We start from the raw sequence: 26,966 nt of genomic DNA, 5'->3' as shown, positions 1-26,966 counted from the left end.
TATACATTGCGTCTCTTACGCTCGTCAGATTAAACGTTTCAAAGCTGTATGCAGAAAAATATCTCAACCTCTATAGGACACTGGGAAAATCCTCATTGAATCATTCTACGTTGGTGGTGATAAAGAATTCTGAGACTACATTGCGGCATCCACAAACACCCCATTACTTCGCGGATGACTGTTGTGGCCAGTTATGGCATGGTGCTCTGCGGTAACTCATCCGACGATTTACACCAACGATACAGGGGGCGGATAGAGAAGTGAGGGCTTGCTTTTTTTTCTTGTTTCAAATACCATGCATTAGATATTTTGCACTATTTAGAAGTTAATTGCTTTTCATGTTTTTAGAGTGAAGTTTGGTGTCCCAATAAACGAAGCATTTGCACATGATATTCCTGCAACCCTTTTGGTGAGTTTTACGCATGTCGATTCTCTGTCCTTTTACACCGAAAGCGGAGTCTGTCTTATGCGTCCCAGAGTTTCTGCTGTGTAACTGTCGTCCTATTAACTTTTCGCACAGTTTTCAGTTACACCCACATATATGCAAATAGTCGGGTAAAAAAAAAACCAGAAGCTTGCAGCAGTTGCGTAAGCGGCTGCGAACGAAGCGGTCCGATGGAGCTTAGTGGTTGGTATCGGAAGGAATTCTCGCTTGTCAACGATCGGATCATCGCTGCAGTTGGAATGAAGCTAGCGATTGTCTAAACTCGATCCCAAACACTAGCTCCACTGCGCTGCTTCGACACGGTCAAACGTGTGAAGGGATTGTCTCATAGGGGGAGGGGGTTCGTAGAGGCAGCGAGTTGCAAGGGAAGGGGGTCGTAAGGGAGTGTGCGGTAGGCAGTATTGAATGGAGGATAACATGATAACCATGAAAATATGACGTAGTATTAGATGATTACATACATTATAAAATAAACAATGCAATGAACCATAAATAACAACAATACAAAACAATAAATAATATTAAATGATTACTTAAAAACAAAATATTACATTTATTTCCAGGAGTAGGACAGTATGAAAGCTCCAACAATCTATTTTGAAAATGTACAACGTATTGAAAATGTATAAAGGATAGAACGATAAAGTTTGTGGCGTTGATCAATCCAATTGACAATTTAACAATGGGAGGACTCAGGTTCGATACCCTGCTGAGTCAAGTTTTTGCAAAACAGATAGAAACTTCAAATCACTTATAAAATATAGTTGGGTCAAAACGACATGAAACACGGACCGTTGCGAATGCGGCCGCGCTTGGAAGCGGTGTGGTGGAGACAGCGTTTGGAATCGAGGTGGGACCATGGCGAACTGCAGAGGTAAGTGGCGGTAGCGAGGATCCTTACACGATCCGAGCGCAGCCGCTTGCGCAACTGTCCGTCTTCAGGTCGTTTTGACCCGACTATATGAAGAATTTAATTATACGTAGATTTGGGCAGTTTAAAAGTTAATCTAATGGAGTCTAATGACCAAAAAAGGTCAGATTCTGTACACATTGTTAAGTCTGGGAGATCGCGAATAACATCGTCTTAAAAGGATCAGAACAAAAAAAAAACTTACGTGGTTTTTCAGAGAAGAAGGTTTGTTTAAAAAAAACAGTCGCATCGTTTTTTTTTTCATCTCCTAATGTTTTTAGGATTTTGATGGTACAAAATTCAAAATTTTCCGACTGTTTTTGGACTTGTCCCGTCTAAATTTTGAGAAAACCAGATGGTCCGGAAAGGGGAAATTTTGCAAATAGGGTTTTCCTTGGTTTTCTAAAATGCCGTTCCATTTTTCTGAAACGGAAAACGTGCTAATCATCTTCAGATATGTTGTAGCCGAGGATCTTTTCTTTTAGATGCTATTTTAATCGATTTCCAAAGCCTCGCAGTTTCTTCAAATTTTTGATGGGACCAAGATGGAGAAAATGCTATTTTTCCCACCTTTTTCCCATCAAAATTCCAAAAAGACAAGGAGATGAAAAAACAGCGATATGACTGTTTTCAGGGCAAGCCTTCTTCTTTGAAAAACTGCCTGAAATTTGTGCTTTGGTCCTCTTATGACGAAGTTATTCGCGATCTCAGAGACCTAACAATGTGCAGAGAAAAAGTCAACATTATGTTTCTGCAATATCCACTTTTAAATCGCTGAAAACTACGTAAATTAATTTCTTCATCTTTTAGAAGTGGTTTCAAGTTTATATCCGTTTTGCAAAAATTTTACTCAGCGGGGTGGTGAACCTACGTGGTCCCATTATCAGATTGTAGGAACAGAATGTAGATTTTTTTTCGGCTATTTTTCGTCGTTATTCTCTAATTCGACCTATGTACCTGACTCTTCTCTTTTCAATCGTATTACATGCTTTAATCAGTATTTAAAACTATCTCATAGATTTTAGAAAAAAAAAATAGAATTAAATAGAAATTAAATTATTTCAATAGCAATATTTCATAAACATTTCAGCAAATTTAATTCTTCTACTACTTGATGTTTATTCGCTTGTGTCAGCTACCAAATTTCACTTTTTTCTATTGTTCCTCGGTTAATTTTCGATATTAGTTTTTCCGAAACCACGAAATTTCGACTAGAACTGTCGCGAGAATTATCGGAGGAGTGTTGAAGGAGGAGAAGAAGGAGGGGGGGGGGGGAAATTTTTAGGGGGGGGACCCTCCCCCACCCCAAACAACCCCCCCCCCCACAAAAAAGATTCAACGTGTCAAGATTTCGACGTGGTGCGGAAACCACAACGAAACCATAGAGTTCACGTTACAGATTACAGAAACGGCGTTACCACTCATCTTTCTTTAATCGTCGTTAGTATTCCTACGAGGTACGTCTGTACGCGCAACTTTCTACACACTCTGGTCCCACAGCTTACTCATTGGTTTTATTTGGATAAACATAGAAGAAACATCATTAATGCTTGATCGCTCGCTCGTGGGTGCTTGCGCAAGGGTAGCGTTGAAATTGATTTCATAGGGGAGAATGGCATCTCCCACGCGATTTTTTTTACGACGATTAGGGAACGTTGAGCGGGACCACGCCGGTTTCCGTAATCTATAGTTTGGTCAAAGAGACGTGAAGCACGGTGCAGTTGCGTAAACGATTGCGCTCGAAGCGGAGCGGTAGAGATAGCGGTTGAAATCGAAGTGGGACCATCGTGAACTGCAGCAGTGAAGGGTGGTAGCAAAGGTGTTCACCCGATCCTAACCACTGCGCTCCACCGCATCGCTTCAGACGCAACCGCTCACGCAACTGCACCTTGCTTCATGTCGTTTTGGGTTACCAAATCGGAATCGTCTCATATTCCCTTTAAGCAACTGCACTGAGCTTCAGGTCGCTTTGACCCGAATATACCAGATAGGAGCCCGTTGGGAACTGTGTGCACAATATGGACAACAAATTGCAGTTGCTCTTAGTCTGAGTTGACGACCTATATATGATGGATCGTCATCGCATCACTAAAACCGTTATCTTTCCTCTTGTGAAGTAGGGTGATTTCACGTTGGTGTTGAGATTTTCGCGGTGTTGTGTGGCCCATAACTGCATAATAAAGTGATATATTCCTCACTAAAAACTTTTTCATTAACTTTCCTCCGTCTTCCGGTTTTGTCGGAATTCTAAAGGTTGAAGATCAGTCAGTTTTGTACATTGGACTTCCGCCGACATTATTTCCTTGTTGGGACCTTGTTTGCTGTGACCAACTTATTTTTTCCTGCTTCTGTGAAATTTTGGCGCAAAACTTTAGGATTTTTTATATCGTTTACTTTTCACACTTTTTTTGTAGTTTCATAGGGGTTGTTGTGATCTCTCATGAGGTACAACGATTTTTCATACTCAGTTTGTGAGTTTTGTGCTAATACTCCCTAGCTCCTTGGCTTTTCTTGATATTTTCTTAGAAGAAGAACTTGTCTAGAAATCATTTTACATTTTCAACCAAAAAATGAGATTTGTAGAGGAAGATGCAAGAAGTCATTCGAAAATTATTGCTAATCTTCGCGAGGGGAGCTGGGCGGATGCCCGAGAGTTTCGTTTTTCGCAAGTTACGTCTTTGAAATTGGACGTTGCATTGTAAATATTATGCAATTGCCCATAATTTTATGTTAACAGCGATCTTTATCAGGTGTAATCGCTCACCGCTGATATTCAGTCGCTCACTATTGACTAGTCTGAGGAATAAAGGCCGTATATCACAATTCTCAGGTTTGGGGATCTAACACTAACACTAGAGATAAGAGGAATTCTATTCTGATGTTCTGCTCAGTTCTATTCAGCGTTTCGACACTACTTTCCACCTTTTTATTCATTAAGTGCAAAATTAGGAAGCTTGACCCTCCTTATGATACGATAAAAGACCGCGGATTTTGACTGTCGTTTGTGTATAATCATTAGTTCCATATTTACGATTCTGAGTAGTCATTAGTTCCATATTCACGTATGTTTCCTCCAACTGGTCACTGATGATCTGCTTAACAATTTTGGGACACCGATACTACATAATTATAGGTTATGGGATAATTCACCGCCATATGTATAATTAGGGATTTTCTCTGGAACTAATTCGACACCTCTGCACTTCAAGATTAGTTACCATGGGGATGAATTTAGTCGGCGTTGAATGTGTTCAACTAGGTGAGCGCGATGTAACTTTGATTAAAGGCATCACCCCACGAATCTGAGGTGGTGCAGATTTCAGGTGGAGTATTCGTGTACGGGATGGGAGACTACGGAGAGGGAGGTGATTCCGTCCATTTCTTGCTAATTGCCGCAAAAAAAAAAACGGCCCGGAAGATGCAGCGCAGCACGAGACTGGCACGCTCCAATCGAACCTCTTGTACAAAATGGTGCGCCAAAACGAATGAAGCCGTATCTTCCGGGCCGTTTTTTACGGCAATTAGGAAGAAATGGACGGAATCACCTCCATCTCCGTAGTCTCCCATCCTGTATACGAATACTCCACCTGAAATCTGCACCACCTCAGATTCGTGGGGTGATGCCTTTAACATATTCGGCAGTGGGTGTGTGGCTCGCGGTTGGGCAATGTTCCATTCACACTGTCTTCGCGGCACTGACTTACTGTTTTTGGGTGTAGTAATTTCTGAAAACTCAAAGATTGACACAAATGAGTGCATGCGCGAACAAATTATACGACCCGCTAACTAGGCAAAATTTTGGCGGCCTTTGGAAATTGTTGGATAAAAAGGATAAAGGATAAAGTTTCTGGCGTTAGTCAATCCGCTTGGGATGCGCCCCCACGTTCACTTCAATTCAGAATCGTTTGAGGTTTACGAACGTGTATCTGGCCTATACAATGACTTGCGGTGGCTAGCCGATGTGTCAAGTCAGTGTTTTTATCTTCCCAAACAAGTGTGGTACCAATTTATCGACCCCGGAGGGATGAAAGGCTTGGTGAGCACTAGGGCGGATTCGAACCTCCGATCGATCCTGCAGGAAGCGGGACCTCTAACCGCTACACCACACCCGCCCCAAATTGTTGGATATTACATGGATTTCCGTGTAGTAGCTCATTTAATATTGCAGTAATTTTCCTACGACGGCAGATATTGCTCACTTGCGTTGTCATCGGTGCCAACAAATGCGCGGGCAAGTTTGCAGATGCAGCGCTAGTTTAGAATTAATAGGTCATGAGTACACTGGTGACGATCAAATCGCGAGCATTTGCACTGGTAATCCGACCGCGCGAATAACATACAAATAGCGCGACTGGACCCTTTCCTGGAGTGAACAGGCGTAAGTATTGTGTTGCTCTGAGTCAAGATTAACGTTGCATTATGTTCATTTAGCGTGCAGTTTATAATAATAAGTAATACAAAATAGGTGAAGCTTCCCATACCCGGGAATTTCCATGTACAATGATGCTTTAAGAAAGAGTTTGTCCAGCAACCACCATTTGAAAAAGCGAAAGCAAAAAAGTGTTGGAAACAGCAACAAGATTAGCATATGAATGATAAAGCATCTTTTATACTAACAAGATCAACAGAAGGACTAACTAGAAGTAGATTAGAGGCGCTGCAAGATTGCTAACTCATGTGACAAACAAATTAGACGAGAAGTTTTGCATTTCCTCCATTGATTGAAGCTGTGACGGTCTGTCGCGTCGCTTCACGCGGACGTAACGATGCTATATGTCGTGAGGAAAGAAGCTCACAAAATAATTCACATCCGTATAAATGAGGTACTGTAGTAGCACTCTTGCCTTTGGTTTAGAAGCTTCGAGATTTCAAAATATGGTGCTTAAAAGCATCACCCCACGAATCCGACGTGATGTTGATTTCCGATGGTCAAAGACTATACGGGATCGTAGACGACAGAAACGACAGGGATCCCGCCCATTTCTTCCTAATCGCCGTAAAAGACGACTCGAAAGATGCGGCTTTGAGCATTCCGGTACGCTATTCTCTACGACAAGTTCTACTGGAGCAGCCTTCTACAAGCGCCGCATCTTTCGGGCCGTTTTTACGGCAAATAGGAAGAAATGGACGGAATCACGCTCTTCTTCACAATCTACCCGTATAGGCATAACCCACCTGAAACCCTTACCACCCCAGATTTATGGGTTTCCTTTTAATAAGTGGAGTTCCACGTTCGGAATTGAACTTTTGCAACATGATAGTGGGGATTTCCAATTAGAATCGCATCGTTGATAACATGAACTATGTCTCAGGGGATGCTTTTCGGCATGACGAGATAACTGCATGCATTCAGTAAAGGCCAAAAGGTACATGGTGGATCATAGGTGTTCGATATGACATGAATACTTTTTCAGTGTGAAGAAAAGCACGTTTTTCAAACTATTACTTGTACGAATAGTAGGATACACAATGTCCATATTTGAAGAAGGATTACTCTGTACCAATTAATGTTGTTACTTCGCTTCTTAGTGTCTAATTTAATTCTCGTTCAGGTTTTATTGCTGAAGGTTAATAAAGAGGGTCCCCTGAAGAAGGACATATGGCGGGCACCGGGTAATCAAGCTCAGGTATTTTTTACTTGTCACTACATTGATGTATTATAACATCGGTGCGCGTACATCGCTTTGGCGGCGCAAAAAAAAATTGATTCCTCCCAACATTTGTCTTCTTTTTCTTCGATTGTGTAGATGTTGCTCAAAAAGAGTCCCAACAAAACGTCCCGTTAAGAAGAAAGTCTTTATCTCGTGGTTTTATCTATTCAATGTGTAGCACGCCACATTTAGAAGAGAAAAAAAACTGTCGACTAAAAAATTCGACAAATTGCAGTGAATTGTGTATCGAGGAGTGTTTTATCTCCTACACTATTCCACAATTTTTGCAGTGTTTCAATCGAATCAGAAGGAATTGTTCAGGTTCGCAAACTATCACATATCATGCAACATGGCAGGCTGGTAAATATAGCTAATTTTAGTGTCTATACTGCAGCATCAGTGATCAAGGTAGGCTGAACATTTGTGTTTACTTGTCAGACAGTTTTCTGAGTTTCTTTTTTCAGAAATTCCTTTCTAAACTACCGGGAGGTATTTTCGGGATGGAAAACGAACAAGTTCTTTTTAATAACGCTCTGCATAATACTGATGCGGATAAGCAGCGTCAGGTTTTTTACAGGTTTGTGAGAGTTAACTAAAATTCTTACAAAAATCTCCGCCCTCCTTTTGCAGAGTTTCTGTAGCATAAGACTTAGTTGATTTCTGGGAGGAAGTTGGAGTAGCCAGAGGGGCACTCAAAACTGCTCCAATCGGACTGCATTTGGAGTGCAAAAGACGTCCTTGGAGCGCAAAAACCGCTCTTAATCGATAAATGACTTTCCCATTTGAGAAAGCGATTGTCAGTTCTTCGCTTGATGTGAATAGTTGAGTCAATCGCGCCTTTGAAACCCTAGCAGTTTTCGGTGTTTCATGGCATATAAGTTAAAGCTGCTATAGAAGGAAGGAAGAGATAACTGGAAGAACTAAGGCTTTAACTCTACTAAGTTTTCCAAGAAGGCTTACTGGAAATGAATAGTCTTATCATGCAATACTTTCAATGAAAAAAAGATCCGAAAATGGTCTGAGAGATGGCTTATCCGCAAGCGTAGCTGTCAGGGTCGAGGTGGGACCAGCGCGAACGCAGCCGCTTACGCTACTGCACCGTGCTTCATTTCTTTTTGACCGTACTACACTATGCTGTCAGCGTTTAACGTGCTGTAGCATGACGACGCAGCATGTTCTCGGTGAGCACGGAGCTCCATCTACAGCGTGCAGAAAACTCCCTGGAACTCTTCTTTTTGTATTTCATGTTTTTCACCACTTTTTCTCGTGTAATAATGCACGAATAGATTTGCATAATCTTAACAGAGTCCTTTCTCATTAGTTTTATCGTTTGTTTTACTTCAACTACTACAATGCTTCTAAGATCTTAGTTTTACGGGAGTCAGTTTCTCTATCATTTTTGTATAATTGTGCAGGATTTGCGTTGTGTTGCAATCGTAATCATAGTAAATTTCTAAAACCCGTTCTAGAGAAAGGTTACTTATGCACAGTTACAAAAAAAAAGGGCTCAAATCTAATTTCTGCAAGCTGAAGTTTTTTTTTTTAAAGAGTTCTTCTGGAAACAAGAGGAATTTCAGAACTTCCAAAAAAAAACATCCCTGCAGAATCTTAGAGTAATCATAGGAGGAAAATAAGCGGTAAAACTAATGAAAAAGGAAAACATTAAAACTAGGCAATCCTATCGATGCAGTATTAGTAATTAATAAAAAAATTTTTAAAAAAGCGCTAGAAGCATGAAGAAAAGGGGTTTTCCGTACACTAAACTAGAGAGCAAGCTCAGTGCACGATTTTCAAGTCTTTCTGAAATTGTGAAATTTTTCTAATTTGACTGTTCCAGAAAAATGTGTTGTAGATTTCCGAACAGACCAACCAATAGACGACAACTCCTAGTTTTTTTTTTTTTTTGGAAGTTGCGTGAAGCAACAAGTTATTTCAAAGATAACTGTATTATTGTCATTTCATTCATTGTTATCTGCAATGTAGATAAAATCTGTTTAAGAAAAGCAATGCACTTTAATGTTCTTCACCATTATGCATCTTTTATAGCGTTGCTTTCCTTGTGTCCTTAAGCAATATGTTGTCGACATTTTCAGCATTAAATTTTCATGCTTAATCAGAGCGATATTGGAGCAAGTTCCAGTGATATATTTCTTGCTGCGTTGCAAAGTTTAAACTTTTTTAAAGTCCTTTTTTCAAACGAGATGTGGCCAACTTGTATGTGCCTCAATAAGTTTGCCATGCTTATGAATGATGCATATATTATTCTTGTATACTTTTTTTCAGGATATTTTGTTCCCTTCCGGTCCCTTCACAACACTTGCTTGTTCTTTTATTTGGTACATTTCGAACGGTAGCTGACTCCTCCGACACATACGGTACCAAGATGAGTCCTGATGCCATTGCGATCTCCGTTGCTCCTTCACTTTTTCATTCTTGTATACATGATGGAAGACAGGTCTACTTTGTTTTTATTGTTTACTCTTTTTTTCATGATTTTGCTTTTTTTCAGGTGAAAGTAGAAGACGTACAGAGGTTCAAGCTTGCTTCTGAAGTTGTTAAGAATATAATTACTTCTTTTGGTCACACGAACCTTTTTCCTCGGGAATGTTACGAATTCTATGCGCGGATTACTGGTAGAACTTTGCGCGTCGATGAAAATTGGCTATTCACATTTCAGTATCCGTCAAGTGAGTTCGCTTCATTTCTTTCATTTGTTTGTTGTATGAATGGGGCTTTCAAGAAAGTGAATCCGTTGTCCAGTCATTAAAAAGGCGAAAATGCTTTGCTGGGGATGAGTTGCTTTTCTGTGCCCTCTAGATGCTTATAGTTTAGTGAAGTGCGATTGCTGACCTGCTTCTATTAAAAAGCATTTAAGGGGCTGCTGCTCGATATCTGCTAGTTTTCGTATATACGTCAACACGTTTATAATATTAGTTTTTGTTATTCTGGGTTCTTCTGAGAAAGATGTCTTTCCTAAGGTAGTTTCTTGTCTCTGGAGCGCAATGTTTGTCCACGGTGATCTAGTTTGATGTGAGTTCTTGTCATTGTGCCTTCCAGACGTGGAAAACATTGGTTTGGCTTTGAGTTCCTGCTTTATTTCCCGTTTTAAAATTTCTTCTCATCGATGTGACCAGACTCGAAAGTTTTACTTTTTTATGAGTTTCTCTGCTTCCATGCCTACAATCACATCGTAATACAAACGTGGCTCCATCGATATTCTTTGTTCTCTTGTGCCAGTTTAAGTTAACAGTCGGAGGTTTAAACGTAAAATGCTATCCTCTGTCACAGCTTTACAACTACTTGTAGAGTTGCTTGCACTATTGAAAACAGTGCCTTACACTACACCTCGAGCACAGTCTACCTAAGGGTGGCATTGTACTCTTTGTAATAACTCTATGTAATATGTTTAACATCAGTAATGACGGCGAGGCCTATCACTGATGACCCATCACCTGCATTGACACTGTTTCGTTGCCGTGTTGATCATCTCATGTTCATCTGTGACGGCCACCCCTTTTAGTGAAAATGCGGCATTAATACAGTGCGAGTGGTCAATGGACTCACAGTACATTAATAAGCACTTATTTACCGCATCTTAGTTTTTACTTGTGTGTATTTGCAAATGTTTTTTTCTTGCCATTGTAGTCGTCCGAGACCAATGGTGAGCCTTTTCAATGATGATAAAATTTTAATTTCGGGACAAAAACATTTGTTTTTTGGGGCGGGTGTGGCGCAGTCAGTTAGAGGTATGCTGTATCCGTACGTTCAATGGCTCGAACCAAGCCTAGTGCCAACCAAGCCTTTCATCTCTCCGGGGTCGATATACTAGACTTGTCTGGGAGGATAATCACTGACTCGATCATTGGCTTGTTTTGCAAGTGATTGTATAGGCCAACAGGCGTTCCAAAACCTCAACGATTACGAATTGCAGTAGAACGCGTTGGCGCATCCGAGGTGGATTGAGACGTCAAAGACTTTATTCTTTTTACACATTTGTTTTAATGTTTAATGGTCGTCGCTGACTGTACATATTCTTTCCATCGTGTTGTTTACACCATTTTGACGAAATTTTCAAGAAGTTTGTAGTTGTCATCGATTCTCAATAATTTTGGAGTCTTCTCCATGAAATATACATATATCTAAACGAGAGAAATGAGCTTATAAACCGTATATTCTCCCTTACTGCTGCATGCAAAATTGAGTAGTAATGTTACTGGTCAATATTCTCGATTCTGGACTTTAGAGAGAGAATTAAGTAAATTTAGAAAAAAAAATTGTTAAAAGCACCCCGCATATTTGTGACTTTCGAATGCTCATTATGCACCGTTTAAACTTCTCATAAGCCGTCATGTTTTATCATAGTCATCAATCCGTCTTTTCGAAGGAACATAAGATATTTGGTCTGCTGGTGCCCAAGAAAACAGCTAGTATCGACAAAAATCGCGACAATGCTCGTCGCTTCCGTTCGTTGTTGTAAGTGATGCTTATCAAAATAGAAGTCGTGTGACCGCATCTTAGGGGTAGCATAAAACGAAAATGGCGGCGTTGGGGTCTCTACACGAAAAGAGTTAGAGGTGTAGATTCTGAGCATATCCGCAATCATGTTTTTTGTACTGAAAAACGACATGGAAAATAGCCTTGTAAGTGTAATTTTCTCACGAGGCACCTAACGGCGTCATGTAAGCTAGCGCAGGCCAGCGAACTAGAGAGGGAGCGTCAACAATCTATTGCTGGTCCGCTCGCTCGTATAAGCGGAACCTATTCCAGCTCATACATACGTAACATATTACTAGGTAACCCGTAAGAAGTGTATCGATTTCTTGGTGTGCTTCCTTAAAAGGGGACTAAATTGTGGGTAGAGAGTACGTTGAGCATTACGACAACTTGAATATGTGACAGTTTGGTCGAAATACAATTTTTAGTGCTTACATTGCAAAGAAGAGCGCTCATCTATTTTCACTTTAAATCCTAAAAAATCTGTTTTCAATCTCGCACTTGACATATTTCACAGTCTTCGGAGTTTTTTTTTTTCTACTATATTTCCATAAACTGAGAATTGTTCATCAGCTAAGAATTACATTGTCTCTGTAAAAAGGTGAAGTGTGGCGTTTTCCGTTGTGTCGTTTAGTTGTTGGTGAGCATGGTCTTAGCAGCTTTTCACATTCTCTGCATTTGATAGCTTTGTTCGTTTCGGCATGCAACTAACAACACTGTATATAATACTTTGGGTCGTGATTGGGTTGGTGTTCTTCTCTATAAGTGCGTTTCAGTCGAAATGATGTCATCATATCGCTGATGAGTTCTTACCCGTCCTCTCACATCTTTCATCAATCAGTTATGTATATATCATGATGAATCTGCACATGCTTCATCGTCCTCACACTTCCACATTCGCATGTAAGTTTATGTGTCCTGATATGATACTTTTCTGGTGTAGCATGGGTTATTGTTGAGCATGTCGTGTGTCACTCACAATTGTTCTTATGCTTGCGATTTGGGGACTTTCAAAGCAGTAGCACCGCACCAAAATGCTTAGAAACTTGTGAACATAAGTACAACTAAATACTTAGTTTGCATAAAATTTTGATGTCAGCCGCACCAATGCGCGAAATTGCAACGTCAATAGGCAGCGTTGCGAAAAATAAGAACTAAATATATTTTCGAGCGCAGATTACTTTTGCGGTCCACTTGTAATCATAAATACACCAAAGATGTGATGCTGTGCAAAACTCAAGGACGAGATAGGTAAGGTAGCACAGTGCGGGAATAATGCAGCTGATCGGTGAGTGTACCGTGTTCAAAGATTTAGAGGCTATTACTCCCATGCAACGTTATTCCTCCCAACATAATGACATCTGGACAACCACTCACACTGATTCAGCTTCCATCCGAGTACAGCACGGGACTCCACTCCTCCTTCGTCCATTCCCTATGCTCTTAAAACCATCGCAAATGGGACCGCCGATGTGCTGGTGTTAACGGAACACAATCACCTGACCGTGGTCGACTTCCTGCTTTCTTTCGATCTGCAGTCGCTGTGGTTCGGAGAGCTCCCCATTCGCGTGAAACAATGCTGTGAGCAAATTCCTGGAATGCTCTCGTCACACTTCATCTTTCTTCCAGCTTCCCATCCGTCGCTATATTCAGGCTGACTTCACGCCGTGTGAAGTCCAGTATTCTGTGGGAAATCTGCCAACATACTCCCGCTCCTTTAGTCATTTCCACTGACGCGCCAATATATTAAGTTACTTTACCTATCTCGTTCTTAAATTTTCCAAACCAACGCATTTGTTTTGCTTCAAAAACTACATCAGGATCAGGGTCAGATGTGGTGATGGGACACGGCCCCCTCGAATATAACTCCACCAACGTTGTTGCGACAGTTCTCCGTTGCCGCTAATTCAATATATTGCGAATTTCCTGTGTCTCGCAAGCGAAAGTCAAAAATTCGAGGAGCGAATAGCAGAAGGGATGTTCGTAGGCTGATGGGAGCCAAGAAACACCACGTGGTAGAAGAAGCAAATTTTCTGAAAAGTTGTTCAAACAGTGCTGTTGAAATATTTTCGAAAGTACTATTATTTCCTAGATAGAATTAAACGTATTGCTCTATTATTTCTAAAACCTCTAAATACCTTTAAAATTTCTTTAAAGGCGGGCTAAAGCACTTAGTACAAGAAAACGAAGAGTGAGGTGCGTAGGTCCAACTACAGCGGAACAATCAAAGAGAAAAACGAAAAACATTTTGTTCTGACAGCTTAGCAATGGGACTGCGCAGTTTCGACACCTCGTTGAGTCAAATTTTTGTGTGAGGCAGAAACTTGAAAGTACACCTAAAAGATGAATATTTCGATACTATCATTTTCAACAGTTAAAACGTGGATTTAATAAAATTTAATGGTCATAAAAGCACATATTTTGTGCGCATTGTTAGGTCTGAAAGATCGTAAGTAACTTCGTGAAAAGAACACACCGAGAAATTTCAATAGTATTTCATAGAGGATTTGCCTAACAAAATATTCATATTAATTTTTCTTGGAGACCTCTTTGTTTTTTTTATCATTTTCTTTGGAAATTAGATGGGAAAAATGCCATTTTTTCCATCTCTGTTCCATCTCAAATTCAGAATTAAGGGAAACGCTGGAAATAGCGAGGTATAAGGTTTGATAAGTCAAATCTTGTCTTATCTACATTATTCTGAAAACGAACTGCTAAACATCATGCTTGTCCCAAGTTATAAGACTATTACATCATACATTCAGAGATCATACATTTCACCTCCACTCTTTTCACCTTTCGGCTCCACCGAAAACCCAAAATTTGGAAAGTTTTCCCATTCCGGAAGCAGAAATGATATTTCAAAAATCACTACTCATGCGGATAGGGGGAATAAAGAAACCTCCATATGCAGAATTTCTTCTTTCGGGATCGTCTGTTTCTCGCAAAATCTGGATCGGAAGAATCGGAAAAGACGCAAAATTTTCAGTTTTCCGTCTAAATTCCAGGAAAAGTAGGAAGGCACAATAAAACAGTAATGTGAATATTTTGTAGGCCACACCTTATCCTATGGAATACTCCTAAGAGTGTTTCTCAAAGTGCTCTTTGCGCGAATTTACTTACGATCTTCCAAACTTCAACTTTGTTCCTTTTACCCATCCCGGTCCCATTATCGCATTGTCGGCACGAAATGTTGATTTTTTTAGTCGTAACTTCTTGACATATGTACCTCATTTTTCTCTTTTTTGTTGCGGGTAAAATGTAGCTCGGAGGCCCACTCAGCACTGCTCTAATTTAGAGCGCAAAAAAAGTCCCTAGAGCACAAAAGCTGTTCTTAACTGATAAGTGGCTCTCCCATCTGAGAAGACTACACTTCTTCCATCGACAGGTCATCACTGGAAGTAAATAGCTGGGTCGGTTGGTGCCCTTAAACCTGAGCATTACTCTTAGAGGAGCCACGATATGTAGGCTGAAGCTACTAAGAGAAAAAGGACGACAGAAGTGGAAGCATCAATGCTTTAACTTCAGTAGTCTCTCCAAACAGGTTTACTGGAAGTGAATAGCCAAGTCATATCATTCAGAACTTTCAAAGAACCCAAAAATGGCCTGAGAATAGGCTTCTCCATAGTCTGCATTTGACAGTTAAGAAAGGTCTTTGTACTTCGAGAATTTTTTTCTAAGCATTTTAAGAGTAATGTTTATATTTAAGTAATATTTAGTAAATGTATATAATTTAGTTAGGACTTGTTCTTGCGAGACACAGAAAATATTCGATGTAATGAATTGGCAATCACGAAGAATTGTCGCACAAAACGTGGAAGCTATTAAAAGAATAAAACTGAGCAATTGTGGTTCGCTGATGTTTAATACCAAATCTCATTTAAATTTTACTTTTTTTTTCCTGATTTTTTTTAAATTCCACATATTTTAGATATTGTGTAGAAGTTGTCGAATAAGTTTATTTACAATACAATAATAAGTTTATTTACATTTCCAATACAGTAAGAGCAAGCCTTAGTTTATTGCTTCCTAAAAATTAGAACTTCAGAAGAACAGAGGAGACAATTTTTTTAATCCCACTTCTTTTACCTTTTGCAATCGAAGATGGCGAGGAAAACGCTGAACTCTAAGCATTTTCCATGATCAGAAGTCTGGAAAATAGCCGGACATTAGTGCTATCTACATTTAAGTCTTTAGTGTCAACGCAATGGCCCACGCATGTTGGGTGTGAAAACGGAGCAGATAGATACCTACGATACGATACGATACAGCTAGATAGAATTTGTTCATACTCGACGGGGATTAATACCCCACCCTAAACTTTCGTTAAAGGCGTCACACCTTGAATCTGGGGTGGTACGGATTTCAGGTGGAGTATTCTTATACGGGATAGTAGATTATGGAGAGGAGGATGATTCCGTCCATTTCCTCCCATTGCCGAAAAAACCGCCCAGAAGATGCGGCGTGTGCACAAAACTGGCGCGCTCCAGTCGAACTCCTTGTAGAAAATAGCGCGCCGGATCGCTCGACGCCTTATCGTCCGGGCCGTTTCTTACGGCAATTAGGAAGAAATGGACGGAATCACCCCCCTCTCCTTAATCTACGATCCCGTATACGAATACTCCACCTAAAATCCGTACCGCCTCAGATTCGTGGGGTGATGCCTTAAGCTTGAAGAACTGACAGAAAAAGAAGAGAGTTTATTGAAGGAGTACTAGTGCATTTTGTTCAAAGCTAAATACTCTCACCTTCATGAAAGTTTTTTTTTTTTTTTGCGTGTGATGTGGAATTTTTGACTGCTTCTCACAACAAAATATGATTATTCGTCGATTGAGTCATCAACATAACACCGACTACATCAAACACCACTTATAGCAAACAAGATATAGCAAAAATGTCAATTTCGTGGTAGACTCATTTTGCAGTATGGTATTTTTAACAGCTATATTGCCGCCTTCGTATCCTCATCATCTCTAGCAATCACCGCGTAAATTCAACGTTTTGCAATGCTTTATGCAAGGAGTTTATTTTGAAGACGTACAATTAATATAAATTTACACATTGTTCATCCATCTTTCAACAAATCCTGAACTTTTTCAAAAGGCTGGCATGTGGAGGTAGAAACATTAGAAAGGTTTACTCTAAATTTCTACAACTCTTGAATTAATTTAAATTCATTCGATATTTAATCTTCAATCAGCAACACCGCGTGAAAATGTGCAGGATCAATGTTATCATCTTACAGGTGGACTTTGTTTCTTTTTGTCCTGATTATCATGTTGTGCGTGCTCAATTGATGTACTGCCCCGGTCTCACTCCTTCCTCCTACTTACGATCTCTCTATTTCTTTTCTGCCCCGTACGACCCTTCGATAGGAAAATCCCATTACACGCATGACCTTGATGCAGATAGTTTCAAAGAGTCTGTGATTATGTGCCTAGATTTCATTTATTCACTTTTTTTTTCAATTACACTGCAAGAATTGTTCGGTGAATGATTTATTTCTGCAGAAGTTAAATAGACAAAATTTTTTTCTGAAGATGTCCTAGTATTTATTTTTCTATTTTTTCGTAGGAAGCATAGTTTTGATAATAGTGATAGTAGGAAAACAACGAGGTTGCTAATACACTCCGCTGATGTTGAGGATAGCGTGAACAAAGGTACATATAAATATTAGGATTGAATTTATGTTGGGATGTCATTATAAACTAACAATATCACCAATAGTTTGCTATCAGCCGACAATGAATTCGTCATGTAGGTTTCATTGCAGAACGATGACTTTCCGAACTAATTTGCTTGTAAACTAATTCCCATCGTAGATGTAGGTATTTCTCTAGGCATTCTCAAAGTTCTAGGAGGTTGACGTCTAGGCTGAGAAGAGCTTTTAAGACAATAAAAGAATGAGAAAGGAAAGAAAATATTGGATGTTATTCTTCTGGGTTTTAGGGTTTGCAGTGTGCTAAATGCAATGTGCTGTGTATGCGTGTATGTGATTTTAGTTATCCTTGTTCTTCTCGATATAATTGGTTAAGTTTTGTTCTAATACGCGTGTTTGTGTGTGGTTTAGGTGTTGCTTCATCGGCCGCCTTCAGTGCTATGGCTGCAAAGTGTGCTGGTGCTTACTCACTGGCTGCACTTCATCTGGAAGGGGATGTGTTCGAGCCGGCGGTTGTTGTGCGGCGACTTGAGAATGCTGGGAACGAAGAGATCTTCCCTGGAATGATACAAAGGACCTGTTCTTTGAATCGTCATCCTTTAGCGCACACCACTGATCATCCAAAACGGCCTCCTGCAGGAAGCTATGGCGGTATCGGTGTCAGCGAGTTTGTTGACATGAAACAGTCAATCAGTTGTGACTTTTAAAACTTTCTTCTTGAATTGTTTTTTAATCCTTTGAAAAGATTGACACTAACCCGTTCGAGTTCCTCCACCGTCTATTTTCTGATACTTTTTGTTGTTGATTGGTTTTCTAGTTCCTTCTCTTCATGACTGACTCACCAAAGATAGGACGTCCACTGCAATCCCTCTTGCTCATTTTTTTGCGCATTTGAGAGATAATGGGGAGTGTTAGGTTCGAAACGAGTGAGAAAGTGTACGAGAACGTGTTCCTTTTTTCTCTCCATTTAGAATAAGCATGATGAAGACTAATGACATCATCCATGGAAGCGGATAAATTAACCTGAACAAGAAAGCACTGCGCTAACTACACATTTAGAAGTTTTTCCGCTTCCACGCGGGCACGATTTTTTAGACAATGCCATCTTCAGCTATTTTGTCTGAACTGGCAGGTCTCCTCTATTTTCCCCAGCTGTTTCGATTATACTCATAGTTCCAGTTTTACACCAGTGTGCATTAAAAGAACTGCACTATCCTTTTGTTTATCTGTGTGACTTTCACCTTCATTGTTCTACATGTGTTGGTGGAATCCTAACTCGCATTAATAACTTAGATTTACCTGTTTTTTTTTTGTCAAAGAGCTACATTTTTTACTGCCTTCTTTATCAGTGCTGTGGTTTCCTCGAGATTTTTCTTACTTGTTTGCTCATGATTAAACTGGCTTGCACTTGCCCTAACCAACATCAATGTGAGAATAGCGAAAAATTGCGGGTGTGTGCGTATCACTTCAATCGAATCCTGCGCAATACGGGTGTTTGTGACTACACTGCTAGCGCAGCTTCGCATGTTTGTTCAGTAGGTTCCCAGTATATTTCATTCTGCTTCTACTCCAAGTGAGTTTAGTTCCCCTTGCGTCTGGTGATTTGGTAAAATCACTGCAACAACATGCGCTCAGCTCCATAATCTTCTCCTCTATCTCCTTACACTAAACAATGATCTCACTGTTTGTATCGTGACTGAAAGTCAAGTATTTTGAGGCTCTTGTGAAAACAACTATTATTCCAGCATTTCCCAGTAGATTAGTATTATTGGTAGAACAACCTGATAACCTCCGGGTATGCATTTCACCCTTTGCCACTTCTCGTTCAAATAAGTAGAATGAGACCTCATTACTGTAAGAACTCAATTCGGTACTATGTGTGCAATACCCTATTGTAGTGTCTATTCTTTTTTTATTGCCCAGAGCTAGTCTTTCTCAGCGATTGTAACACCCACACTACTTGTTCCCCGTGTTAATCTCTGTTCTCATTCCCTGACTTCTACTTTTGTGGCTTTTATAGCATCTGTATCTTGTGCTGCCATTTTTTTTTTGTTTGTGCACTTGGTAATAAAAACAAGCATGCATATGTGTGTTTGGCTCCTAGTGTGTTCATCTATCTACATCGATAAAGCAGTAAGGTACGCGAAAGTGACGACATTGTATGCTCATCAAAAAAAAAAAATTAGAGGAAATCCGCCATATCAATTTAAACAAACCTCTACTATTTCAGGATCGTTATCGCAACAGGGAGTCACTTCGTCTGCTGGAGCTGATAAGGAAGGATTTGGTGACTGTTCATACGGAGGTCCTTCAACACTTGGAGTATCATTAAAGAATCGCCTAAGCAGTAGCGTAGGAGAGGTCCTTTCTTAAGTAGTTCTTGCTTTTTTAACTCGCATTTTGTGCACTTCTCTTACTTTCATCATCTAAAAAAGTTCCGGAAGGAATGCTGGTTACACACGCCGTTCGTGAGTTAAGCAACAAGAACAACGACAAAACTTTCTCATTATACGATCACATCTAAGACAACGTAATAGTGATCGATAATGTGACACAATCTCATTCCAAGTGCCTTTTTCGAGAAGATGATGCGAGGATTAGAATGGAATTACATGGGAGTGAAAGCTGATTGTTACCGGTTACATCGTCTTTGTTTCGCTGATGAGATGGTTCTGATATCATCAAGTATCAATGAAGCGGAATGAACTCGAGTTCGCCAACTATAATTATCTGGGTCCGGAAATGAACATGAAGAACGACCTGTCCTCCGAGCTGGTCAGGTGAAACAGAACGGCTTGAAGAGCGAACAATAGCGCTACGTTGCTGAAATAATTTCCAAGATGATTGTTTGGATTCTTATGATTTTACTGCTTCAACTTCTTGAAGGCTCTTTCTGAGAGTATTAGGAAAGAAGAGCATACTCCATATTTTATCGTAACTCTGAAAAATTGGAGTTTTCTGAGTGCAGTGAATAGAGGCTGAATACTTCCAACAGAACCTCTGTGGTTATGGGACTGCAATAAATGAAAATAGGACTCATGAGGCGAATAATTCTTTTGATAAACTTCACCTCTCCATTCCGAGAACTAGTCTCGTAATCTAGATTTAGGAAGGCGGGTGTAGAGTAGTCGGTAAGAAGTTCTGCTGTGTTTATACGACCGATAGATGTTTCGAAACCGCTCTTGCGCTAACCAACTCTTTTATCCCTCTGGGGTCGAAAAATTGATCCCAGTCTCGTCTGATTTGATACGTCCGCTAGCCTTCAAAGGTCACTATATATATATATATATATATATATATATATATATATATATATATATATATATATATATATATAGAAGATGAGAAGGCGGAAGATGCGGCGCATGCACAAGGCTGGCGCGCTCCAATCGAACTCCTTGTAGAGAATACCGCGCAGGAACGCCCGAAACCGTATCTTCCGGGCCGTTTTTTTTACCTCAATTAGGAAGAAATGGACGGGATCATCCTTCTCTTCATTATCTATACGAATACTCCACCTGAAATTCGTACCACCTCAGATTCGTGGGGTGATGCCTTTAAGCAAGTTACAAACATTACCTCATAAACATATTTCCATAGAATTGTGCATTCGGTCCAATTTGTTGAGGATAGTACTTGCTTCCGTAATACGTGTTATTATATACGATAATCCTGTAATTTCTTTTGATTTTTGAGACGATTTTGCAGGTGCTGCACGAAACGAGCGCAGTTGATCCAGAACGATGCGATTCGGATTTTTTCCGTCCTTTGACTGCGTGTGGCGGAGATTCGTCGCGGTCGTTCACATACTTGGAATGGGTGCATGAGAATCAAGCTCGTCGAATGCGAAGTCGCAGCGAATGGTTCTTAATCGGCACTTTTGTTCCCAATGCTGTGAACTACACATTAAATAGTTCTCATTTATTCTTTGTGCTTTTCAGGTTTCTCTCGCCTACAGTACCTCCAAAATCAAATTCGCTTCCACAGGATCGTGATGCATTCAAGTTGAGAAGCCTCCCTGGGCCGTTTACTTTGATCCAGGATAATGCGAAGAAGAGTACTGAGGCGTCGAAGATCATACCTCTCATCCAGAGAAAACCATCCAAAATGGGCCCCAGAGGTGAACGCCTCACCCATTCGAAGAAAGGAAGACAACCTCTGTTAGAGGTATGTTGAGATTTCTAACAAGTCTTGTGGGAATGTGGTTTGATTTTTTTTCCCATGTCTGCAATTTTTGAATCCGAAGCCAAATGTATAGTTCTCCTATCCCCTTGGAATATTAAAACCTACTGCGCTTATCATTCATTTTTCCTTAGTTTCAAAAGTGTCCTTTTCATGCTATCATTCGTTCAAATTTTGATAGGACTTTCGCTCTGTGTTATGCACTATGCATTATGCATAATTGTAGCTTGATCTCGTGGTGTCATTTTTTTCTTGTTTCGTTAGATCTTAATTTTGAGTGCGAGCAACTTTACATGTTTTGGATTCAAAAAGGAAAGTTAGAGGTTATTTCGGCAGTTGAGATTCATATTACTGTTAACAGATTGTAACACTTTGGGAATCAATGGCGCTACGCTTGCATTTAGATCTCCGTTCTTATTCTGCTGATAATCTCGTAACAAAGAAGGGGTCGATTAGTAGTCTTAGTCTAGTCTTTATTTTTCCAACGATACTATTAGGTTGTAAAGACAACAAGGAAGAAAATAAATCCATAAGTTGCCAAATATCGCATCACAAGATATCACAAAATAACGTCTAAGGACAGTGTAGTAAAAGTTCTGTATCTAAGTTTTTGTACGATACCAACTTTTCTCTCACAGATGTCCATTTTGTACTAACCAAAAACCATGTCAAGTGTAGTACGAATCGAAATTATCAGTTTTAAAAATACCACCTTTGAAGCTACGGACATATCACACGGATAAGCTGACAAGCATACGTTACTAGCAGTGTCTTTTATCTTCGACCGTTGACGTAAGACTGAATTTCGGATACCTTCTTTCAATTGAGCGTTCTGCGACGCTGATCGCATTTTCCTTCTGCTTTCGAAACGCCCAGATTTCGGAACCGTAGTTCAAAACAGGAACATTTGGAATTTCGTAACAGTGTGGATTTGGTCAGTCTTTCTTAATCTTTCTGAATCCTTTTCGAAATCCTGTTTGCTCACACTGCTATAAATCAACTAACTTTTTCTCAATCCTGTTAAGTTAGGATCACGCTCGTAAATAGCTCATAGCTGATGGATATCAAACAGATTGGGAGATAGTTGCCAATGTCTTGTTTATTCCCCTTCTTATACAGCAGCTGTCGTGCTGGTCTTTCACTGTTTAGGAATCCTGCATTCCGACAGGCAATGTAAAGAACCTCACCAGAGTATTGATAAGAGACTGAGGGGATTGATTCATCAGATGTTCAGATCTTATCCTATCGGAACCGGGTCCCGTACCATTCTTGCTGACATGATAATATGTTGTTCTTTGAACGTTAGAATGTTTGGAATGACATGTTTATCTTCCCTCAGATGGTGAGGAGGCAAGTGGACATGGCTGTCGACAAGATCGTGGGATCCGTGATTTTCTCCCTTCCCCTTCTTGATCCAGTGGTTGTTCCATTCGGGTTCCGAAGGGAGTGATATTTGTCTTGCGTTATACGAGCTCGAATATGAGTTGCGACAAGCACAGCGAATGCTTCTTCTCACCTCTACAGCTTTAGCCAACAGTGCTACTTTTCTCTCCTCAAACTTATCTGTTCACTTATCTCCTCTCTGCAAAGCATTACGAGCTCGAATATGAGTTCCTGCTTGCTTGTACTTCGTGCAACTCCATACTGGATAGTTTAAGTATTTCTGATGGCAGGTGTTTGTGCTTTTAAAACGCTCAGTCTTCCTCTACAGTCAAGAGATGTTCAAAGAGCAGGTCGTACTCTCATCGATTTTGTTCGTTGCTGCGTCTCTCCGAACTTTGCGGCCTTTTCTCCTTTTCGTATGATGAAAAATCTTCCTCGGAGGCAGTTGTCTGATCCTGCGTAGAAGTTTGGTACAACCTCTTTCAGGAAAACATCCTGTTTATGATGATGTGACCTATCTCGTTATGGCGCCTTCCATCGGCCGAATCCCATTTCGAGGAAACAGAAGAGGGGTTTTGAAATTCAGAGTTTCCATGGGTTTTGTCGCCATTTTATCGTTGAAGAGGGGAGGGTGTAGCGCAGTTGCTAAGAGGTGTGTACGATCGATCGGTGGTTTCCAAACCGCCCTGGTGTCCAGTGCGCCTTTCACCCCTCGATAAGCTTGTACGATACTTATTCGGGAGGATAAAAATACTGAATTGATACCTCTGCTCGCCCTCGCTAGTCACTGCATAGGCTAGCGCGTTCAATAACCTTAACGATTACGAACTGCAGTAGAACGCGTTGGTGCATCCGAGTTAGGTCAGAGTTTTTGTCGTTGATAAACTCGGGAAGCCTCTATTCCAGCTCGTTCATTCGTAGGCTGTGGGTGTCATGTGAAGTTCCATCCATATGCGTTCTTCTGGGTCACTTTTGGCGTTAAAATAATCAACAGTGACCTTGAAGAAGATGCAATCTTCTCTGTAGAACTTCTCTAGACCCATGTAGAAAGCTTCGACTTCTTCCTAGCTTGATTTTGGAGGGTTTTTTTGAGGTCTTGATTTTGGAAAAACGAAGATACTTAAAACTGGCTCTGAACCACATCATCTCATCCGTAGACGCTCGATTCGTGTCGAAAGTTGTTTGAAAGAGCCGATGTTCTTTGTCATACTCTTGTTAACTATGTTACCAAGTCCTCTACCTCGCATGTTTCTATGAACCTTCTCGAATTTCATGCACAGCATTAGTCTCGGTCAATCTGAAGTGGTACTTAATCTTCCTTGCATCATCAGATCTTCAGTGGGTGCTTCCGACGAGAGGTTCGTGCGTCGCTTGTACAGATCGTCATCGTAACCGTTTTCCGTTTTAGGAGACTTTTCTGTGCAGCTATGTTGTAAATTTGATTTTAAAACCCATGGACAGGCTGTAGGCTCGTGGGTTTTATGAGAGAACGTGGCGTCGTCTCGGAATGGACAGATGGAGTTTCTTTGTTAGAGGCGACTCGAAAGTGCCTCCCTTGCACCGCTCAGTCACTTGGTTGCAGGATCTTGGCTGGTCCGACGCAAAGATTTTCACGTTGGTCTTGGCACACCAGAAACAGGAAGTTTCCTCCCCTGAATCCTCTCAGAGCAGGCAGACGATCGCGTCACATTGCTTAACCAGCTGTGATCGCGCTGAGGGAGATCCGCGGAGATTTCTCGGAGTAATTTGACCAAATAGTAAGGATTCTTGTGAGACACCAATTTGATTTCACATAATAGTCGTAGCAATTCGCTCAACTTCATAATGATCAAGATTCGCTCGTTTGTACCCACTTTATACTTCTTTTCAACTCAGCTAAAGACCCTTTGATTAATGTTGTTCAGTAATTGTATTTTTCAGAGGACATCCAGCGGATCAAGCACGAGAAACAGCTTTTCTTGCGCGGTTTCTTCTTCGGGTTTGCCTTCCTCATGTGGAGTCCGACGAAGATCCTGGCGAGTACGTTCTCTGAGAGGAAGTCTACTTGGCTTCAAAACGGTACGATTATTCCACACTAATGAATTTATTGAAAAGAATAAGGGAAGAAGTCTTTTTCATCTGACTTCACTTAGGGTTTTTATGTCTCTTATTGGATGCAATATGCTATAGAATATTAAGTCAATTCAAGCGTACAAGTGCACAGAAATGGTTCGAAGAATAGACTTATCTATTAATGAAATCATCTTTAATCAGTTATCTTTGAAGACAGCATACCACGAATCTGAGGTGGTGCGGATTTCAGGTGGAGTATCCGTATACTGTGAGGTAGATTATGGAGACGGGGGTAGTTCCGCTCATCTCTTCTTTGCACGCGTAGCGTCCCTTACTGCCCATCGGGGCAGTCCGAAATGGATTTTCGACGAGTCACAGGGCGGAGGCGGCGCAAGGGGTGGAGCGTTGCAATAGGTGGCGTCGTACAATGCAGCATTCTGGTTCCGCTCATCTCTCCCTGCAGTGATGCAGGGAGAGATGAGCGGAACTACCCCCGTCTCCATAATCTAGGACACCGTATACGGATACTCCACCTGAAATCCGCACCACCTCAGATTCGTGTTATGCTGCCTTCAAAGATTATGGAGAGGGGGTGATTCCGTCCATTTCTTCCCATTGCCGTAAAAAAACGGCCCAGAAGATGCGGCGTGTGCACAAGGGTTTCGCGCTCCAATCGACCTCCTTGTAAATAATAGCGCGCCGGATCGCTCGAAGCCGTATCTTCCGGCCCGTTTCTTACGGCAATTAGGAAGAAATGGACGGAATCACCCCTCTTTCCTTAATCTACTATCCCGTATACGAATACTCCACTTGAAATCCGTACCACACCAGGTTCGAGGTATGCTGCCTTTAATCCGATTTTTTGGGGTCATTTTGCGCGATTAGCATCCCTACACTACTTACTAGTATGCTTGTAATACTAAGAATTTTTGGTTAGCTCAATATTTTCTAATGATCTCATATACCTCCTGAAAGACTTCAATTTGTAGGCTTCGGATTTTGGCTCTAGCTTGCTTGTAATTGCGCTTATTTACTGTTAATGGGCCGTATTTTGGGATTTCGCTACACCTGGGATTACAAAAAACCGCTAATTATCGTCGGGTCAATACGACATGAAACACGAGTGTAGTTGCGGTGCATTTGCGTCCGCACTCGAAATGGTGCGGTGGAGGCAGCATTTGGAACCAAGTTGGGACCGTCGGAAACTGCAGCGATGAGTGGTGCCAGCAAGGATTTCATCACGCTCCTATTCACTACGCTCCACTGAAGCGCCTCGAGAGAAGACGCGTACGCAATTGCGTACGCGCTTCATGTTTTTTACCCTACTATATGCATAGCTACAGGGAGGAATGGAGAAGAAATTCAGTCCCTTTACACTAAAATCTTTGAGGTGCCCTAACAGCAAAACAAATGATAAAACATGGGAAAGTAATTTACAAAGACTTCGTGATCCCAATCGTAGACTAATACACGAGCAAAAAGTGAAAAATAAAAAAAGAGCTTTGAGAAGCTTGCCGTACCCTGGGAGCTCGAGAAGGCGTACACCGATGGTGCAACTTTCACAGGAACAGTCATGCGCTTCCTATCTTTCACTACATACTGCAGTCCCAATTGATAGGAAAAATAGCTTCTCATCGGTACATTTTTGTCTATGAAATGTCAACTAATTAAAACAGATCGGCAGAATTTTTTTTTCGATTATGAGCAAATAAGGAGGTGCAACATTCATTTGTAAATGCATTTCTCGCTTGAAATATTTTCAAAAAGCTAGAAAAAGTTCCATTCATACTTATAGCATCTTCTTTGAACATTTGCATGTGTCGTTGTTGTTCGAATAACGCAGTGACCATATAAACCGAATAGTTTTTTCTTAATTTTTTCTTGACTTTGGAATACATCTGCCTCCAATTAACGTTAATCACACTTGCATTTTCAGCATTCGCTGGACTCTCAGGACCCACCACTCTTGCCGTCTCAACGTGGTAACAGCAAACCTATGTACTCACGCCCGTTTGCTCACAGTTTGGGTGGAGAAACTTGGCTGGTTGAGGTCATTTCAGATGAAATCTGGAAAAGGAAGAGAAGCATGAAGAAAAAGCACTAGTAGTTGCTTATTTGTTCTCCATTCCTTTCACTGCAGAACACGTTCTCGTTGGATACTTTCAACTAGTCTGCGCTTCGTACAGTATC

The 26,966-nt window shown here is 40.8% G+C and overlaps 1 protein-coding gene across 3 annotated transcripts; it reads left to right on the top strand.

The window, feature by feature from the left end:
• Positions 1–174: 174 nt before the first annotated feature.
• Positions 175–26,880, top strand: RB195_017795 (uncharacterized protein; the record flags this gene model as incomplete). 3 transcript variants are annotated; one of them, XM_064184947.1, is made up of 8 exons in its annotated part: positions 175–260; positions 349–409; positions 6,908–6,982; positions 7,328–7,414; positions 7,471–7,583; positions 9,290–9,461; positions 9,516–9,693; positions 17,571–17,866. In XM_064184947.1, the coding sequence occupies 8 exons, from the start codon at positions 175–177 to the stop codon at positions 17,864–17,866; spliced, it is 1,068 nt and encodes a 355-aa protein (XP_064040829.1). The 3 variants fall into 3 exon arrangements, with proteins under 3 accessions (XP_064040829.1, XP_064040828.1, XP_064040827.1); XM_064184948.1 differs by lacking the exons at positions 6,908–6,982; positions 7,328–7,414; positions 7,471–7,583; positions 9,290–9,461; positions 17,571–17,866 and adding exons at positions 19,390–19,520; positions 24,645–24,782; positions 26,713–26,774; positions 26,837–26,840; XM_064184946.1 differs by lacking the exons at positions 175–260; positions 349–409; positions 6,908–6,982; ... (3 more) ...; positions 9,516–9,693; positions 17,571–17,866 and adding exons at positions 18,258–18,291; positions 19,390–19,520; positions 20,868–21,022; ... (1 more) ...; positions 24,645–24,782; positions 26,713–26,880.
• Between the last annotated feature and the right edge of the window lie 86 nt (positions 26,881–26,966).

Source organism: Necator americanus, chromosome II (assembly GCF_031761385.1).
Source record: "Necator americanus strain Aroian chromosome II, whole genome shotgun sequence".
NCBI classification, from domain to species: Eukaryota; Metazoa; Nematoda; class Chromadorea; order Rhabditida; family Ancylostomatidae; genus Necator; species Necator americanus.
Note: the sequence above shows the minus strand (reverse complement) of the source record. Positions and strands in the feature narration are given on the sequence as shown.